At 45.1% G+C, this 20,322-nt stretch overlaps 1 protein-coding gene across 1 annotated transcript in view; it reads right to left on the reverse strand.

Moving 5' to 3' along the window:
- The window catches only part of PTPRT (protein tyrosine phosphatase receptor type T), a 700,719-nt gene that overhangs the window by 72,058 nt on the left and 608,339 nt on the right, over nucleotides 1–20,322 (reverse strand). Inside the window, exons 15-16 of the mRNA XM_075011494.1 lie at nucleotides 18,928–18,957; nucleotides 6,673–6,821 (exon numbers count right to left, since the gene is read on the reverse strand). Of these exons, the coding sequence (XP_074867595.1) occupies nucleotides 6,673–6,821; nucleotides 18,928–18,957 (179 nt within the window). The remainder of the gene's footprint in view (nucleotides 1–6,672; nucleotides 6,822–18,927; nucleotides 18,958–20,322) is intronic.

Genomic DNA, 20,322 nt, shown 5'->3' on the forward strand with positions numbered 1-20,322 from the left:
AGGGTGCTCCCTGGCTCCATAGTCTATAGGGTAGAAGCTTTTGTGTCTCTTTGGCCAATCAAATCCCCTACCATCCTGTTGGGCAGGCCTTATCCAAACAAACTGTGTCGCTACCCACCCAGAAGTATTAGAGCCATAAGTAACCTACTTTAACATGGATACTCAACCCCACAGGACACAATTTATGTTTGTATACACCAAATTTGGCAAAGAAAAGCACCAAGTCCCAAAAAAAATGCAAAACCAAAACCCTAGCTCAGTATTTTCATGGAACTGTACCAAAGAATGAGTATCAGCTAAACCTGCAATGATGTTGAGAAGCTGAGGACTCAGTAGCTACGTCTACACGTGTATGCTACATCGAAATAAGCTATTTCGATGAATAGCGTCTACACGTCCTCCAGGGCTGGTGCCGTCGACGTTCAACATCGACATTGGGCAGCACCACATCAAAGTAGGTGCTGCAGGGGAGCGTCTATATGCCAAAGTGGCACACATCGAAATAACGGTGCCAGGAACAGCTGCAGACAGGGTCACAGGGCAGACTAGCACTTCCGGGGCAACAGCAAGCCGCTCCCTTAAAGGGCCCCTCCCAGACACACACAGCCTGCCAAGCACGCGGTCTGCAGAGCCACAGGCATGCACACCTTGTCGAAGCAGTATGGATCCCCAGCAGCAGCAGCAGCAGCAGCAGCAGCAGCAGCAGCAGCAGCCAGAGGTCCACACAGCCGCCTCTGCAGGAGCAGTGCTTGCCCTGCTCAGTGCTATGCAAGAGGCAGCTGATCACCTTTTATTTGTGGAAGAGGAGCTGCCCCCAGGGGAGGAGGAAGCAGCCCCAGACCCTGCCGTCCTCCGCCCCCGCCCCCACACACACACACGCTGCTGGCTGTGGAGCTACCCCACGAGCACCGACTGGTGGGAGCGGCTGGTGCTCAGTGAGTGGGACAATAAGCGTTGGCTCCAGAACTTTCGCATGAGCTGGCAGACATTCCTGGAGCTCTGCCAGTGGCTCACCCCCGCACTGAGGCACCAGGACACCTCCATGCGACGTGCCCTCAGCGTCGAGAAATGTGTCGGCATTGCTGTCTGGAAGCTGGCCACTCCAGACAGCTACCAATCCGTGGGGCAGCAGTTTGGCGTGGGCAAGGCCACCGTCGGGGCTGTCCTCATGGAGGTAAGAGAACCCACGGGGAGGGGGAGGGAGCCCTGGGGGTGGAGGGCAGCCCTAGGGGGGAGGGCCAGACACACCCTGCACACCCCTCACTGGTGCTCTCCCATGTCCTTCCGCTGCAGGTCGTCCATGCCATCAATGCCCTGCTCCTCCACAGGCTCGTGCGGCTTGGGGACCCGGATGCCACCGTCACGGGGTTTGCCAGCCCGGGCTTCCCAAATTGCTTTGGGGCTCTGGATGGGACCCATATCCCCATCCGTGCCCCAGAGCACAGAGGAGGATGCTTCCTGAACAGGAAGGGCTACGATTCTGTGGTCCTCCAGGCCTTGGTGGACAGCTGGGGCCGTTTCCTGGACATTTATGTTGGGTGGCCTGGCAGCACCCACGACGCCCGGGTGTTCAGGAATTCCAGCCTGTGCCACTGGCTGGAGGCAGGGACCTACATCCCCCAGGGGGAGATCCTGCTGGGGGACACCACCATGCCCCTCTGTGTCGTCGCAGACGCGGCGTACCCCCTCCAGCCCTGGCTTATGCACCCTTACACGGGCCATCTCTCAGCCAGCCAGGAGCGCTTCAACACGCGCTTGAACCATGCGTGCCAGGTGGTTGAGCGCACTTTTGGCCGCCTCAAAGGGCGCTGGAGGTGTCTCCTCACCTGCCTTGATGCAGGCCCCACCAACATCCCCCAGATTGTGGGCACGTGCAGCACACTCCACAACCTGGTCGAGAGCAAGGGGGAGGCATTCTTTCAGGGCTGGGCTGTGAAGGCTGGCAGGGCTGACATGCAGCCACTCGCTGCCCCCAGTCGCCAGGTGGACCCTGAGGGGATCCGGGTCCGGGGAGGCCCTGCGGGACCATTTTGACCAGGCCACAGGGTGAACACTGGCAAGCCCCCCACTGCACCCCCCCATCCTCCACAACACTCCCTGCCCCCACGCCAACACCACAGAGCACCCAAGAGCACCCCCCTCACTTTTCTCACAAATAAAAATAGACCTGTTGTTTTTCAAACCAAAAAACAGTGAATTCTCTTATATTAATACTAACAATATATATATATAGTAAGAACAAAAGGGGGAACTATTTACATGGGGGGCAGGTACCATAAAAGAACAGGGGTCTAACACAAACTATATACACAAATATACGATGGGGGATATGTACAAAGGAGGGGGGGGCACGTCCTGGGCCCCGCATCCCTCTACTGTCCGGCGCCAGGGGTTGGCGGGCACGACCCTCGCCTCGGCCTCAGCCCTGGCTGAGGCTGGCTGGGGGCCGGGCGAACCAGCAGGTTTTGCCGGCGGGTGTCAGCAGGCCCCAGGTCCCCCTCGGCAGAAGGCCCCGGGGTGGTGGACGGCAGTTGGAGCAGCAGGTGGAGAGGCGGGTGGAGCGGCGGGCAGGGTGGGTGGCGTGGCATGGGGGGCCAGGTAGTCCACTATCCACTCAAAAGTGCGCATAAAGGCCCCCCATGCCTCCTGGTGCCAGGCCAGCGCCCGTTCTTGTAATTCCAGCTGCCGCTCATCCACCCACAGGCGCCGCTCCGACACCTCCAGCTGACGCCGGAGGGTTGCGAGCAGCTGGGACTCCGTAGCCATCCTGTGCTGGTGGTGGCTCTGCCGTCAGCCCTGCCCTGGGGCTGGTTGGTGCTCCGCCGAGGGGCTGGCCTGCTGGGATGGCCCCGGTGGGCTCTCTGGGACCACAGACACCTCGTCGGCGCTCTCCAGGCCCTCCGATGGTGCAGCTGTGGAACACGGGGGGGTAGAAGAGTGGAGACAGCCATTAGTGTGGCCCCCAAGCCATGGCCCTTGTCCCCTCACCCCTCTGCTGCTGGTTCCCCATCCCCGTCCCTGGGAGATGCTGCTGCTGCTGCTGGGTGTCCCACCCCCTCCCCCCGGAGGACCCTAGGTTCCGCTCCCCCCCATCTCCAGGAATGGGGCATGGCACTGTCCTGCTGGGGGGGGCAGGGGCTGATGCACTCTTCTGAGGGACGTGCCACTGCTGTCCTTGGGGCCATGGTCATCTGGGCATGTGGAGGGCCCTGGTCATGTCTCTTGTCCCCGCCCCTCAACCCTGGGGGTGTGCACCGGGGGGGGGTACATACCTGACGGTCCACTCCCACGGTCAGGGGACACCCTCTGGGCGGACGCCCTGCTGGAGCTCCGGGATGGCAGGATGATGTGGAGCCCCCCGTCACTGGAGGAGGATTCCCCCTCCTCCTCCTCCGGCATCCCAGGGGTGGGCTCCTGGGGGGACCCCTGGGGTGCAGGGCTTGCCTCCAGGGCAGACTCCGCCTCCGGGGCCTGCTGGGGCTCATCAGCCGAGGTGTCAAGAGTGGCCGGTGGGGAGGAGGTGTACCGGGGGCCCAGGATGGACCTGAGCGCCCTGTAAAAGGGGCAAGTGGCGGGGGCGGCCCCAGATCAGCTGGCCGCATCCCGGGCCCGTGCGTAACCCTCCCGCAGCTCCTTCACCTTACTCCTGATGTGGTCAGGAGTGTGGGCAGGGTGACCCCGGGTGGCCAGGCCCTCAGCCAGCCGAGCGAACACATCCACGTTCCGCCTCTTGCTCCCCATTACCTGGAGCACCTCCTCCTCGCTCCAGAGCCCCAGCAGGTCCCGGATCTTGGCCTCCGTCCAGGAGGGACCCCGCTGCCTTTTCCCAGGCTGGCTGGCTGCCTGGGAGCCCTGGCTCCCCTTGGGGGGGGTGCCCTGGGGGTGCTTGGGGGGCTGGCGGGAGGCCATCGCTGCAGGGGTGGTAGCCTGGGGCTGTAGAGATGCGTGCAGGCTGGCCGCGTGGTAATGCTGCTGCCTGCACGCGCTCTCTCAGCTTCCTGCACAGGAAGGCAGGGGGTGGGGAGCTTTAAGGGGTCGCTGCACTCGGCGACCATAGAGCTCAGGGGCTGGAGAGTGCGTCTCTCGACCCCTCAGCTGATGGCCGCCATGGTGGACCCTGCTCTTTCGACGTTGCAGGACGCAGATCGGCTACACGTGCCCTACTTCGACGTTCAACATCGAAGTAGGGCGCTATTCCCATCCCCTGATGGGGATAGCGACTTCGACGTCTTGCCGCCTTATGTCAATGTCAACTTCGAAATAGCACCCGCCACGTGTAGACGTGGCGGGTGCTATTTCGAAGTTGGCGCAGCTACTTCGAAGTAGCCGGCACGTGTAGACGTGGCTAGTAAGTGATAAAAATCTATAGGAACATTCTTTGCAAAATTTGTCACAGCTCATTGTCTATAGTCACTTCTATAGATGAAGGATTCCCCAGCATTGACTGCTTTCTATAAATACTCAAAACTGAGGGGACTATATTACAGACTCAAGTCTTTCCATGTTTCATTTGCTGGTGAGAAAAAGGTTTTTAAATTCACATCTGAAGGAAAAAAACATTAAAAAATGTTAAATTTCCAAAATTTTATGGTGTCATCTAAGATAGCTATCGTCTCCTTGGTTTACAAAGATGCTCAGCACCTCAGGACTCTTTGACTTCAGTGTGAGATAGAGGAAGTCCCCTTCGAAAAACCAGGCCATAAACTCAAGTGATTAGAGTATTAGTCCTGGGGGTAAGCTGCATCACTGCACAATGGAGAATTTCAAAGAAATTTACATTGTGTGCAGAATTTCCTTCCTTTCCACAGAAATAGGCTGTAGAGCTGCTAGCCACCACTAGGGATCACCGGACTTGGAAGAGCCCAGCTTGCATTTAGAAAACACTGACAAAAGGAGGAGGAGGGAGTTAGACGGTTCCTGGCTGCTGCAGCTCCCAGCATGCACTGGGGGAATGAGATGGTGGTGCACAGGAAACGGTGCAAGCCTGGGACCGAGAGTGAGACTGTTTGTCCCTCAGGACTGGCTCACTGGGCTCTGGGGAGTAAGTGCAGGATAGATGTCTGGGCAAAGGGGCACTCATGGATAGGTTCAGAGAGGAACAGAGCATGGGTATCTGGGCAGGGGAGAGCTGCGGTTGGACACTGAGGATGAGAGTGTTCAGGTGTATTGGGGCAGAAAAGTCAGTACTGGGTTATCAAAGGGCTTCTTTAACTCTCTTCTCCCAGGGGAATTTTTGCATTGTTTCAGATACATTTGCCGACAGGTAGTTTGAAATAGATTTCCAAAATAAACTGGTGTGACTGTGTAATGGCATTTTGATAAACACAGTTTTTGCAGAATATTAAAAGTACTGTGCACAGAATTTTTACATATTTGGTGCAGAATGCCCCAGGAGTAATAATATCAGAGAAAGCATGAAGTCCTCTATTTATTATAGGTATATTTCATACAGTGACAGCGTACGCAAAATGACTTGACCCAGAGAGACCACTGCTGTGGGTGAAAGAGGAATTGTCTCCCTACCCTGTTCAGTCTGAAACTGGTAAAAAAAAGAGTGTCAAGTACAGACTTTTTTGTGTGTGTTTGTTTTGGTAATAGGGACTCTTGTTCCATAAGAACTTAAGTGAGACCATTAAAACATTCCACTAAGAATACTGAAGATGTATCAGACAGTTTTAGTGGTCGCTTGGTACTCAAACTTGGCCCCATTCAAATTAACAGGCAAAGGTCAAAGGTATTGAATGTCATTCCTAAGACATGACTTGAAAACTGATTGAAGAACAAGAGTTTTCAATTGTGCTATGGTTTCACTTGTCCCACCTGAGACGTATTTGCTTATAATGGTTTGCCTCTGTATTGAACTCTCCATCTAAATGATTCAACATGGTTTACTACCATCAGCTAAGGAGGGCTATATCTCCACTACAGCACAGATCAATGCTCTCTGATTGACCCAGAGGCAGTCAATTTATGGGTCTAACATCTACCAAATCAACCATAGATTCCTCTCCAGTTGACCCTGTTATTCTTCCCCTGATGAGAAGAGTAAGGGAAGTCTTTGGGAGAGTTACTTCCATCAACCCCTTGCGCTGTTGACTTCTTTGTAGCTCTTACTAAGGTACAGTGACTCCAGCTCCATTATTCACACAGCTGGAGTGGGGTAGCTTAAGTTGACTTTCTGCTGCAGTGTAGATCTATCCTCAAGTTTACTGTACCCTCCTGAGGAATGGAATGAGGGAAGGAGAGAAAAGCACTGACCTCCTTTGTCCCACATCTTTTTAACTTCAAGACAGGCCTTTCTCCCATAACCATTTATCACATCAAAAATTGTTTCCATCTCAGAGGTCAGCTTGGGGATTTCATCTCAGTCTCAACATGAGTAAGATTTATTCCACTACACCAAACAGCCATTCCCTTATCCATCATGTGACAGAATTATATAAACATCTGATTTAGAGCCAGAGGGAGTCCTCTCTATCTGTCTCATAGTTAATTTGGGGGCAGTCACATAGAAGTCTCAAACTGGAGTTTCATGCTGCTTTCTAGAAGCACTGCTGCCTTTAACTGCACCCTCTTAATTTCTAATACATCTACTGCCCATGGAAATAGATACTTTTAAGTATCCATAGTTCTCAAAAAGGGAGGTATCCATTGCAAGCAAGTTAAACTTACTGAATCCGTTAACATCTTGACAGCTGGAAGAAAAAGCTTCTTCATTGTGAACTGCACTGAGTTTGGTGGTGTTCTTGTCTGACGTAGCAACTGGGCCCATCTCCCTCTGCGTGCTGCTTTGAGTCTCCTTCTGCTTCTTCGCTAGTTTCCTTTAAGGTGTTTTGAAGAGGGGAGAAATTATGGTCAGTTTCTTTCATTAACAACAAAGCAAAAGAGAATAATTTTTTTTAACCTTTCCTTCTTGGACTGACTTGCAATGGGGCTCATTGCAAAGGGCAAGAAAGTGAAAGATTCAGCTTTAAAATAGTTGCAGGGAATGTGAGAAATGCATAGACCTAAGCCTTTGAAACTGCATACAACACATTCCCATAGTAAACCTAAGCAAAGAGAAGACTGATTTTACTTCAGCCAACATTGTCATTACAAGGGCAATCCAAAGAGGCCTCTGGAACTCGTGTCAGTCATTCAAGGAAGAACAGACGGCATCAAAATGGTGCAATGGTTTGTGCAGTTCTGAGTAGAAAAAGGGAGTTGCCAGAATCCATGTTAGGTGGGCACCTAAATCCAGCCTGGAATCTCCCTGTGATTGTCCTCACTGAAAAGTGGGATGTAACAGGAAGCCCACAGTAGATTGATAGGGAGCAGAGTTATTCTGCACACAGGTAGAATAGCGAGGAAAAGAACCTGTGCTGGACTTATGTACCCATCAGAAATGGGCTCAGGATAGGACAGAATTTACCCGTGACAGGCAGAAGGCATTGTAAAAATCACGCTCTCCAGCCACGTCCCTGCTACCTAGGTGTCTACGGCTTTTCTGTGTCCAAGAAAATGACAAAGCATGAAGAGAACTAGTGCCAGCTCTGAACATTCAGTCACTAAGCCATGAATTTGAGGCCCCTCCCTTGCTCCCACATTCAACAATAAGAAAATGAAGAAAAGGAAGGAGCAGGAAGAAAACAACCAGCTAAGCTTCAACTGACATTTGCCCATTCTATGCTTCATTCACATCAGAGAGTAAAGCTATTTAAAAATGAATACATGACATTCTACAACCGACAGCTTCAAAAGATGTGCTACAAATCTTCTAGCACCAGAAAAGAACGTTGCTTACACAGGCTCCATAGATAAGAAAATAAAACAAAATAAAAGAGAGAAAGAAAGATCACCATAAGCAGGGGCTTTAGTCTTCTTTTTTCTCCCACAGAAGGAAACTTAACAACTAAATCATCACATAAAGAGGTTTTTTTTTTCATTAAAATTATTTTATATGCTAAAAAGTGCCTAATTTCTCCCCCTGCTAACATTCAGTTGATTCTTAGAACCGTATCTTGTGCTACATATTACACATAGCCCGGCTTATTCAACAGGGGATAATGTTTGAGTGGCATTTACTGGACCAAGGGATCACAAATGCTCAAGACTCTTGCATGAATCTATGTGGCGTAGGCCAGTTAATAAACATGTGCGCAGGAAGAGGATGGGAGTGACACTAAGACCTACAGCTGTGTGATCCTAATGACGTCCAATCCAGGGTAGCTACATATATGCAAAAATGGTCAGTGCAAACATCTGAATACATTTTCAATTCTCAAATTCTTACCTGTTCCTTGGATTGTCTGAAATTATTTACCTTGTGAACAAACAAAACAAGCCTTTGGCAATGTTGGTTGTCATGAACAACTTCAGTTTGACCCTGGTAACGCTTTCAGGAAAAATACAATAATCGGGACATAGGGCTTTTATTTACTGATTCTCGTTGAGCTTGATTTCGGACACAGAGCATCTCTCCCTCTCAGCCAGTCAAAAACGTGTTTTTTCATTCTTGAAGTGTGTAAATCATGTAATCATTTGCTTCTTGCTCAATCACAGAACAATACAATGTAGAGGGCTCTTAAACTACACAACAGAAAATGGTGTCAGTCTTCCTCATGTGTTTGGATCACATCAAACACTCAGCTACCACATCGACAAGCTAATACTTCCTTTTGCACTGGCAGAAGAGGATCAGCCTTTTACATCTAGAGGTCTTGGGTTCAAACTGCAATCATACAGCTGGTTGGGAGGCCTGCACAGCTACAAATCACTTACCAGAACACAGCCTCACAATGCGCTCTTGCAATAAAGTCTCTGACTTTACTTACAATGAGCATGCAACAGTAACTTGCAAAATAGCAATACAGGACTCTGAAATGATGAAACTCTTATCTGGATAATAAATTAAATTAAGACCTTTCCCTATGGTGATATATGGCAATACTACGCTCAACTGGCTTTGCTAAGTGCTGTATGTAAGCATGTGAAACTCGTGTTTACCAAGTTACCTACATTCTAGTCTATCCTGTCTGCAGCAACATATGCCTTTTGATCTATTAACCATGGTGTGGAGTTCCATTAATCCTGTGGATTTACTAATTTACTAATGCATGACTATGTGAGGTGTTTGGCAACAGGAACGATGATTTCTCTGTGGGAAGCACGAATCCCCATAGACACAAGTTCTTAACAACAACCGGCACTCCATCCTGTTGGGACACACTATTACTGATTCCCATTATTGATGCTTAAAAATGGTGAGTCAACAAGGTCAAGAATTCCTCATTAAACCCAGATTAAAGTATTCCTGGCAGTAACTGCCTAGAAGTCCCACTGCTAGGTGTCTTTTGAGACAGGCCAATAAGCTACAAAGAGTTGGCTCTGACAAACTCGTTTTCCTTTCCAGTGAATGAACAATAGCGTTTCTGAATGGGCTGCACAAAGTGGTCCCAAAGGAATACTAACGGTAGCCCCATGAAAAGCAATTCTACATTGTTATGCAGGAAAATCAGAAAGCCCTAAAGCATTGGCTTGAGCAGCTAAAAGAAAATGGGGGCATACACTTAGTGTTCTCAGCACAGCTCAAGTCAGAGAAACAGAACAAGCAAATCGCAGCTTCGCCTCATGGGAAACCCAGAAGTGGCAAATTAGTATACAGGTTTATTGGAAGAACCATGGAGGAGGGGGAGAATTTGCATAGAATCAGACAACCTGCTCTTACAAAGGTTTGCAGACCCTTCCCTGCCATCAAGAGCACAAAACTTTGCAGAGCAGATGAAGAAAGGGGAAGGAAAGACAGATGTTCTCTTCAGAGAATCTTGGAGCTAAGCTTTCCAGGGGCTTCTCCTGGCCCCCTCCCCTTCTTCCTTTCTCATGTGTCTGGACAGAACAATAGCTCAGGAAAAGGCCTAGTCCAGGGGTCTGTGACCTCAGGTGTGACTTGTAGCTCCAGAGCTGGTTTGACTTTATTTATTAAGGACCATCTCATACTCATATGCATTGCAGCTCTTGATTTATTGATTTTTTTAACCAAATTAGAAAAAAAAGGGGCTCTTCTTGCTCTTTTGATTGCCAACCTCTGGCCTAGTCAGTCCTCACTGTCATCACAATTAGAATCATAGACTCTTACACGGGTCTGAGTTTATTAGAAGGGATGGCCAAGGTCTCTCAATTTAATACTCTGCCAAGATGTAGGATTTGTTGAATCTAAACTATTCATGACAGCTGTCTATCCAGCTTCCTTTTGAAAACCTCCTGTGAAAGAGCTTCCATAACCTAGCAAGGCAGTCCTACTTTTCTTGGCATTAAGAAGTTTTTTCTGTGATTTAATCTAAATCTGCTCCCATGTACCTGAGCCTGTTGGCTTTTCTACTGCCCTCTGTGGCAAGAGAAAACAATTTTTCTCCATCTTTTTATGGTTGCCTTTCAAGTATTTGAAGACCACTATCATGTCCTCCATTACTATCCTAATTGCAAACAAAACATGCCCAGCTCTTCCACATTGGCCCATATGGCTTGCATTCCGTCTCTTCGATCACCTTTGTTGCTTGCCTCTGGATCCTTTCCAATTGCTTCAAATCCTTTTTATACAGTGGTGATCAAAATAGGACTACCCAGAGCCTCCCATAACTTACAAGCTATGTGTTTATGAAAGCAACTCACAATTGCATATGCTTTTTTTGCATCAGCATTGCATTGTTGAATCATGTAGAGGTTGAGTCCCATCACAATCCTCCTTAGCAGAGCTCCAGCTAAGCCAGTTATCCCCCAGTTGTGTATTTGTTCATTTGTTTTTCCTTCCCTAAGTGTAGCGGATTACATTTGCCTCTGTTGAATTCATTTTGTTTATCTACAGTCCAGTTATCTGATTTCTTTTGAATATTAATGCTATCCTCCAAAGTCAATGAATAAAAAAATTACAAAACACCACGATTCAAGCACAAGTGTGAGGGATGTTACTTCACCAACAGCTAGGTAGTGGTCTATCTGCCAGCAGAGATGTCTTTGCAACTGTAAAAATGTTTATCTGAAAATGTTCTGATGCAAAATACAGAGCTCTTGAAATGATCTTCCTGAATCACTGTCAGGTCCTATCAGTGACAAAGTGCCTGCTCTAGTCACTGACCATCTCCCATCTATGCAACTGCTGGCAGATCCAGATGAAATGCTATCACTGCATTAGCATCAATCCTGGGTGGACCGCAGGCTGTTGAGAATATGTAACCAGCCTCAGACTGCACAGTCTGTCACTAGGCATTGAGGAAAAGCTTTTTGTCTCATGCATTATGCAACTGAAAAGGGAAGAAAATAACTGGGCAGATACTTGGAGGAAAAGACTGATCCAATCAACATGTGATGAAGTGATTGAAATGTCAAAGTGTCAATAAGGAGGAATTAATGGCTGCATTACTGTTAAGTGCAAGGGAAATATGCCAAGGAGGGGGTGGGAAACAAGAATGCACAGAGGCAGATTATCAGGCTGCTCTTTCAGGCTCAGCAGAGAGGATTTATTTCAAAAATTTGAGGAAAAGCACGTCCATGTGCACTGTATGTGGTGGGCAGGTGAGACAAGAATAACACTCCCAGGCAGAACTACCCAACTGAATATTATTTTACTTGATAATGGAGAGTGGGGATGGTCCAACTAGTTCCAGTAAACTAGAACTCTCCTAGGGTCTTGATCCAAAGTTAAACTGACCTTTAAGATTTGAAAAGTGGGGTTAGTTTGGGTTTTCTGTTATTCCGGCGGAGTTTAGAAGTGGAAATGCTGAAATATCACAGGACAATTTTTTGTCACAGGATTCACAGCTTAAAAGCCAGACCCTGAGAAGGACTATTACATTCTGCTCATTACCATGAGGAACCCCCTGAAGTGAAGCAGCATGCCCCTGGATCAGTGTTTGTGGGATCAAATTCCACTTTTGCTGAGCTCTGTGAGAGGGGCATGCTCTCCCCCTCTTAAGGAGGAAGATAACAAGATCTTCTTGAGTCACCTAGCACAGACCAGACAACTTCAGGGCTTCCTATGCTTGGAGGGAAGAAGCTTAAAAAAAAGCAAGCCAGACATAGAAAGTGGCAGCAATCAGCGAGAGACTGCTGTGCTTCTGAGTCAGCTGATCCTCTCCCTAATTAAAAACATACTCCTTCCTTAAAAAAACAAAAATAATTGCCTCCCAAACACCTGGCTATAAGGGGGAGATACTTTTCTGCCCCAGAGATTGCCTGGACCAGGAACAGAATGGAGATTACGAAAAAGAGGTGGTGGGCATCTAACGGTAGACACAACAGGGTCTTAGACAGGTCCGTAAAGGGCGAGCAAGAGAATGCCCAACTGTCTGAATGCCTCCTTTTTCCTTTGATTATCCCTGTCCTCTAGCAGGGTGAAAGAACTTTTTTGTGTGTTTGGAGAGACTCTGTTATATTCTGAGCAGGGAAAGGACTCTGCCAGTACAAGAGAAGGGAAGCAACCCAAATGTGCTCTGAAGGGGCCACCACCTACCACAAGCCTCAAAGTCTCCTCTAAGCATTTGCTGCAGTTTTGCATGGAGGTTATTTGTGTACCTTGCAGGTGGAGTATTTATAGATGAACAACACTTGTAGCATATAGACAGATACCTCATTTACAGGATTTGCACTCTACATCTACATTGGGGTTGAAACCTGTTGTGCTAGGCACTGCTCTGTATGGACATAATGGAAAAACACAATAATGGCAGGCCCTACTCTGGAGAGCTTATAGGTTTATGAGAATTTGTATATATGCTCTATTAGCTGTGCTCTGTGTTGTAAAGCACCTCATACAAGAAACTCTTGGACTTCATTACGGGCCCCAGGGCAATACCATAATATTATTATTGTAAGTATTTATAATTTCATAATTGCATTTGTGTAAATATTGCAATAGATTATGTCCTACTTATAGGGTACCTATGTTTAATTCACTCTATGTGACCTTTTGATGTGTTATGTATTAGATATTGGGATTTTTAAATGGCTAATTGACAGATTTTTGCACTTAGGTGTTTGGGAGGAAGGTTGGCAGAATGTAACCCTATGTCAGAAGGATTTCAGGGTTTAGATCTTTTAAAAGAATATATTCATTAGACATTTGCTGCATCAGATTTTTGGCCAGATTTCCTACAGGTTGAACCTCTCTTATCCAGCACCATTGGGACTTGACCAGTGCCGGATGAGTGAATTTGCCGGACTGCAGGAGGTCAACATTTTCTAGCACATTACCAACACTTTCACTGATTACTGGGCTCTTAGAAGCTCATTTAGGGGTAAATTACAGATAAATAACAACACAGAACACTGAGAGCCAGAACAAGTGGCTGGAAACAAACTTTATGGGACCATGAAAAACTTGGCTACACTCATAATAAAGTGGTTGTCTGGCTAACTAAAATCATGTCAGATTACAGATGTTGCTAATCAAGAGAGTTCCAGATTAAAGAAGTTCAACCAGTAGTGATTTTGTTAGTCATGGGACTCCCCCATAGTATTTGCAAACAGAAAGGAAAAAATGATGGTGTTATGTTATTCATCAAATATGCTATTTTTGAAATCTTAAGCTTACAAATCAATATCCCACAAACATAATAAAATGTGGCACCTGTTGATTGGGAAAACACTTCAGTCTCATTAGGATGATATAGCCAGGATCCTGGTCTTCCTGAAAGTAGTGGAAAATCAGTTTCCCTTCTGAAAACTGTGATGCAGTTAGATCCCTGCTTCCCTGGAGACATGTGTTGAGGTGAGGTGCATATTATAGATAAATTTGTACAAAAATACAGTTGCTGCTTTCATTCTTTTCACAGGTCCACAGATGTTGGATATAAATTCAGCACATAAACACTGTTATTTTCAAATTTGTTGCTAAAAAATTAGCCTAATGCTTTCAATGGAATCATCATATATATAAAAAAATCCTAGTTCAAATACTATAACTATTCAACTGTCACTCTAGATTTAAAAAATTACCATGCAAGTTTAAAGTGCTCAGTCCCTAACAGAAGAGGCTCCACACTTTTCTGGATCAGCAGTAAATGCAGACTAGTTATCTGCGGCTGAGTTTCTTTTTTCCCACGGAAAATAACAAAGTGCAGAATCTGTGCAATAATGTCATATGCATCCATCTATCACAAGAAATATAAAGTCTTAGATCACTGCCAACCGTGTTTCATCCTGCAGCTATTTCCTAGGGAGCACACTATGCCTGGTCACTAATATTCACTAGCTAGGATAGAAATAAAGTCTTTATAAAGATTCCTGCAATAAAAACTACCCTGGATGAATAAATAATTAAAGCAGGTGCCTGGTATTAAATGCAAAATCTACTTTCATGTAATATTAAGACTGTTTAGCTACAACTGTGGAAAGACATAAAAATGTAGGGCTTCTACTGTAATGTTAACTAAGCCAAATGGCACCTCTCAGGTATATTATGGTATATATTCAAAAACATACAGCACAGTAATACACTGTAGATTTAACAAGACCAGAAAAATTACTAGATACATGCAGTATGACAGAGCTAACACTGCTGTAAAAATCTGAAAACAGATCATTCTAAGTTGTACTGATATAAATGCAGAGACACTCCTTTGTAATACTTCCTTCATCACTTGGGTAGCAATGATGTACTCAGTGGTTCACTCTTCCAGAAAGCAAGAGCTCCCAATTCTTAATCTTTCCTTTCCTCTACCAAAGAGGTGAGAACATATGGATAAGACTTTCCATTGATGGGGCACAGTATATCCAATGATCTTAAAGCATCTGCAATAACTATTAACTATTTGACAGAACGGAAAATTGAGATACAGAGAAATTAGAATCATAGAATCATAAAATGCTAGACTGGAAGGGACCTTGAGAGGTCATTGAGTCCAGCCCCCTGACCTCATGGCAGGACCAAGTACTGTCTAGACCATCCCTGATAGACATTTATCTAACGTGTTCTTAAATATCTCCAGAGATGGAGATTCCACAACCTCCCTAGGCAATTAATTCCAGTGTTTGACCACCCTGACAGTTAGGAACTTTTTCCTTCCTAACTTCCTTGCTGCAGTTTAAGCCCATTGTTTCTTGTTCTGTCCTCAGTGGCCAAGAAGAACAAGTTTTCTCCTTCCTCTTTATAACTCCCTTTTAGATACCTGAAAACCGCTGTCATGTCCCCACTCAATCTTCTTTTTTCCAAACTAAACAAGCCCATGTTTTCTAGACCTTTGATCATTCTTGTTGCTCTTTTCTGGTCCCTCTCCAATTCCTCCACATCCTTCTTGAACTGCAAAGCCCAGAACTGGATACAATACTCTAACTGAGGCCTAACCAGCGCAGAGCAGAGTGGAAGAATGACTGCTTGTGTCTTGTTCACAACACACCTGTTAATGCATCCCAGAATTATGTTTGCTTTGTTTGCAACAGGATCACACTGTTGACTCATATTTAATGTGTGGTCCACTATAACCCCTAAATTAAGTCAATGTTCTAAAATCACTCAGAGTAGCAGAGTGTGGAGCAGACCCAAGTCTCCTGCTTTGAGACTTCTGTTTAACCATTAGTCCATGTGCCCTCCCCTTTAGAACAGTGTAGTATCCCACTCCATTTTTTCTATCTAGTATTTCAACAGGATGTTGCCATACAAAAATCCCAATTTACCACAAGGTGCCCAGTTCAGAACACAGTCAGCACTCAACAGATACAGAACAAAAACATTCGGATGTGTACAAGAGTGCCACTTCTGATTCTCTTTATTGTTACTCTTTTCCCCACAGCTCATTCAGACCCTATTCCATGAGGTGCACAGCTCATCCTGCAAATAAATGTGAACTTTGGCTATCATTGGCTTCCATGGGAATTGGGGACATTTGGGCATTTTGCAGAACAAGCTTCTTTAGCTGTTGACTGCAGTAAAATATGTTACAATCTGAGGTCAGAGGCTGATTTTAATAGCTATTGCAACACTTACACCGCATTCTAATTCTGCAAATGTTTACAGCGAGTATCAGTTGCTCAAAAAGAGAGTTTCAGTGACCTGAGTGAGACTTTTCTGGTGAGAAAGTTCTACCCAACATGAGGTGAGCTGTGGGATTTGGGCCCTTCACACAAAGAAACTCCACTAGCTGAGGAAAGGTTAAAAACAATTTGAAAGAAAGAACGAATTATTCCAAGAAGCACAAGGATGAATTTTAGTAACAGAAGCCACAAATAATGTATATTACAGAGGCACAGTCAGTGCAATTGTTTTTAATGATCTGTCAGCAGATCTATTTGAAAACCTATTTTTTTCCCCAGGAGTGACAACTCATCCAATTCAAATTTGCTTCAGGGTTAAAACTTGGCACACAAGGTCTTGACAAGGAGCCAGTTTCATTAAAAATATAAAATTTATTGCTGTTGTTTATTTGTTTTCTCTAAACTTGAAAATAAACTGTTCTCTTTGTAAGCCATTCAAGAAGCAAAATAGTCAAATTAAATTCAGGCAGTCCTTGTCCACCCGGAGCCCAGGCCTACCCCCCAAAAGACTTGCTTTCATGCTTTTGGATAATTTGCCAAGAAGAAACATTAAAATGCATGAAAACAATTGTATTCCCTTTAAAAAGGAGCTATGGATTTCCACGAGAGATTTGCATGCTTGGGGCGCCAAGATATTCTGAAGCATTTCACTGGAAGAAGATCCCCAGGGATGAACACTGGTTTACTGAAGTATGGAAAGTGCTATCAGCTTCTAAATCCAGGGAATAACTCAGGGATCAGTCAGTAGTTGAGCTACCTTTTTTTTTTTTTTTTCCAAATTCACATAAGAAGGCAATTATTTGCAACCCACACAACTCCACTAGAGCTGGACAGAATATTGGCAATGAAACCTCAAAACAGATGAAGCTTCATCAGTTTGGGATCAACATATGAAATTCACATTAAAGTTATCCAAATGTGTTTTATTTGTATGCGTGTAAGTTCAGTATTGAGCAAACCTTGATTGATTTAGGCCCCTATTCTGTACCCAGGCAAAACTCACCCTTTCATGTGGCTTTAACTTGAAATTTGAAACCAGATAAAACTTACCGTGTGAGCATTAAGGTATAGAAAGACTCATCTTTCCCCCTTTTCATAGTGTCCTACATGCCTTTTGCACTATTCAAGTAATCATAGTAACTAATAAAAACCAAACCTTGTTTTGGCCACGTTGCACTCTGAACCAAAAGCAACATTCAGGGGGTCTGAAGCCTCTAAAAGGGATCCTATACACAGCTGTCTAGGCTGCCTTGATAGTCTATACTGCTTCAAGCCATTCCTTTTGTTCTCAGATTTGAGCTGGAGATAAGGTTCTCTGCCCACCCTCCTGCATGCCATACTGTCCACCATACACTGATACGTGAGTTTAAGTCTGCAAATGTCATCAAGCTCTGTATAAGGGGGCTGAAATTTTGGAGACGGATGGCAGGAACTAAGCCACTTGTGCATCTCCCTGAGGCCCGGTTCTGTCCCTGCTGCAAGTTAGGCCACCCTGAGACTGCTGTGATTTGTGCCAGCTACCATGGGCTGAAGGAGCTGTTTCAGAAGCCGTTCTTGACTCTCCCTCTGCTTCTGAACATACTCCTAAGGTGTCCCCATTTCAGAGGCTGTTAAAGGATTGCAAAGGGATTGTGTTATCATCCTGATGCCATGCCTATGGTTCAATAAGCTTCAATCGGCTGTTTAAACCAACACGATCGACTAGCTATGAAAATGGTCATAGCAGAGCCCACAACGAGGCCCACACATTTTTGAACATGTAAAATTCAGTTTATGAAAGGGCAAAATTCGGTCATTGTATTCTGGAATAAAAGGGTACAGCATTCATAGAAGATCACAGCCAAATTTCGCCGGCAGTGGTATCTGTTGATCATAAATTGTGTATAAACAGATGAATGCAGAAAAACAGTGCAACGTCGGTTTTTCTGACATTCCAGAAGGAACTAAAGGAGTAACTTACCTGATGAGGAGGAACAGCTGTAGCCAGGACTAAAACTATCTGGAAGGTATAAGATAAAGCAGCCCCCACCCCACTTTATGATCATAATTTCCAAAGCTTTGGATCAAATTCGATGCTCAGTGACACCTGTGTGCATCTGACATAGCTGTGGAATCTACGTAGTTACTCTGAACTTATACCTAAATAGGTGAAACCAGATTATAGCCCCCAAGGGTCAAATTCAATTTATCTACAAAAGGGACTCACTCTTACTGAAATCAAGGAAGGTAATTACTTCATGTCAGTGACATTCCTTTGGCACACTCAATGGCTGCCACGCAAGCATGCTTCTGATGTTTGGCACCAACTCATGAACCACTTTCACCAGCCTTAACTGCTGACTTCATTGTGTGCTGTAGTCACTGGGGCCAGAAGACCAATTTTGATTAAAAATCTGAACCATCTAAACACTAAATGATCTGGGTTTTACTTAAAACTGGATTATTTGTTGGGTTAAAGTCTGACCCCAAAATCCTAAATCAGAAATGTGTGCGAAACCCAGGATAGTCCATCTTGGGAATTGATCATATTTTAAAGTAGTTTGTCCTCAGAACAAAGCAATTCTAGGCAACAGTTTTTAGATATAAATTTCCAAGAATCTGAATAGAGAGGACTGAACTATCAGTGTTGGCAATGTACGTCTTCTCCACTTGCACACCTGCACTGGGAGAATTACAATTTGAAACTGACATTTCTGTGCACACTGACTTGTTCTGAAGATACGTGTGGATACAGTGTGAAACGACGAAAAAAACAGTATGAAAGTGAAGAAATAAAAATACAGGCTCTTTGAATAACAAAGATCAGTGAAATGGTAAAAAGGCAAATAAAAAAGTAGAAAAACCACATATAACACCTCCTGTCCCCCAACTCGAACCACTACAATGAGCATGCTCAAGAAAAGTTATTTCCAGCTAGGTACTTACAAGTAATAGGAGTAGGAATATGCATTTCTTCTAAACATTGATGGGCAGTCAGATGAAGAAAATGTCCAAAAGAGGGGTGGGGGAGAAGAAAAAAAAACCATAATTAGACTTTTATGAAATCTTCTTTATTTGAAATGTACACTGTTTTTCAGTGCCATCGCTCATACTGATTTAACTGCTCCGTTTCCCAAGTTTTTCCTGAGAAACAGCATGGACTACTGGATAGCACTGGATTTAGATTCAGGAGATATGGTCTTTGTTCACAGTTCTACTGCTGACTTGCTGTGTCCTCTTGGGCTTTCCAAGACTCAGTTTCCCTATCTGAAAAATGTGGATGAAGATACTTACCTATCTCTGTCTAGTACTTTAAGATCTTTGGATGAAAAGCATTATATAAAGCTGAATGTTATTATATGAAACAGAATGGAATGAATAAACACTGTGCAGCTTTTGAATACCTACACATCTGAATAAACACAGCACCGAATAATCAAGTCTCATGAAACATTACAGTGTTTATTGATTCAGGTAGCACAGAAGAATGGTGGATATGTGGTTACTCATTAATGTTCTATGTCTCTAATTAACCATGGATGTCTGGTAAACATTTCCTATTACAAATTCTCCGTGACAGCGTTCAGTATATTTTGATACATTGTGTCATAAGGAAATAGCATATGGCACACATGTATAGCATACAAGGTTATTTCAGCCTGCAGAACACTGGAAAGGCAAAGAGCTTTTTCTCATAGGTTACACCACAAGATATAGCAATGTGCTGCAAACACAAGGTACTGTACCTCGATCAGATGGAATGTTATTCATCACAGGTAACAGGCTGAGTCACAGCAGAAAAGGAGTGACGAAAAACATGAACTGCAATTCACAACAGCTTTACCTTTGTTGTTTTGTCCATTACAAATACTGGGATTCACCTTCCCAATGTAGATTTGTGACATTAAAGTACAACTGTACATATAACCTGAACATAAAGTTACCCTGACTTCACATGGAAACCTAGTGGCTGGGCATATACATGATTGTGTATGGAAAGCTGGACTAATCAATTACTGATTTTGTGTAGGCACTCACAGTAAATGTTGTTCAGAGATTGGGAATGCCATCACACATGCATTTGGTATTCCTTTTCTTGTTGCAAATATGACCTGCTTCCTTTTCTCATTCACATACAATTTGCTGTCTACAAAGAGATGTTCTCAAGGGAAGTCCAGATGATTACAGATGTGCAAACTGATTACATGGACACTGCATGTTTTACCTTGTAATGGGTCTTGTTACAAACTTGAATTGCAGGCCAGAATCCCAAAGGTTTCCACACCTTTCAAGTGACTCTGAAATGCATAGCTAAGCCCACCTGGCCTCATTTATGGTTTT

The sequence above is a fragment of the Carettochelys insculpta genome, chromosome 17 (assembly GCF_033958435.1).
Source record: "Carettochelys insculpta isolate YL-2023 chromosome 17, ASM3395843v1, whole genome shotgun sequence".
In the NCBI taxonomy this organism is placed as follows: Eukaryota; Metazoa; Chordata; order Testudines; family Carettochelyidae; genus Carettochelys; species Carettochelys insculpta.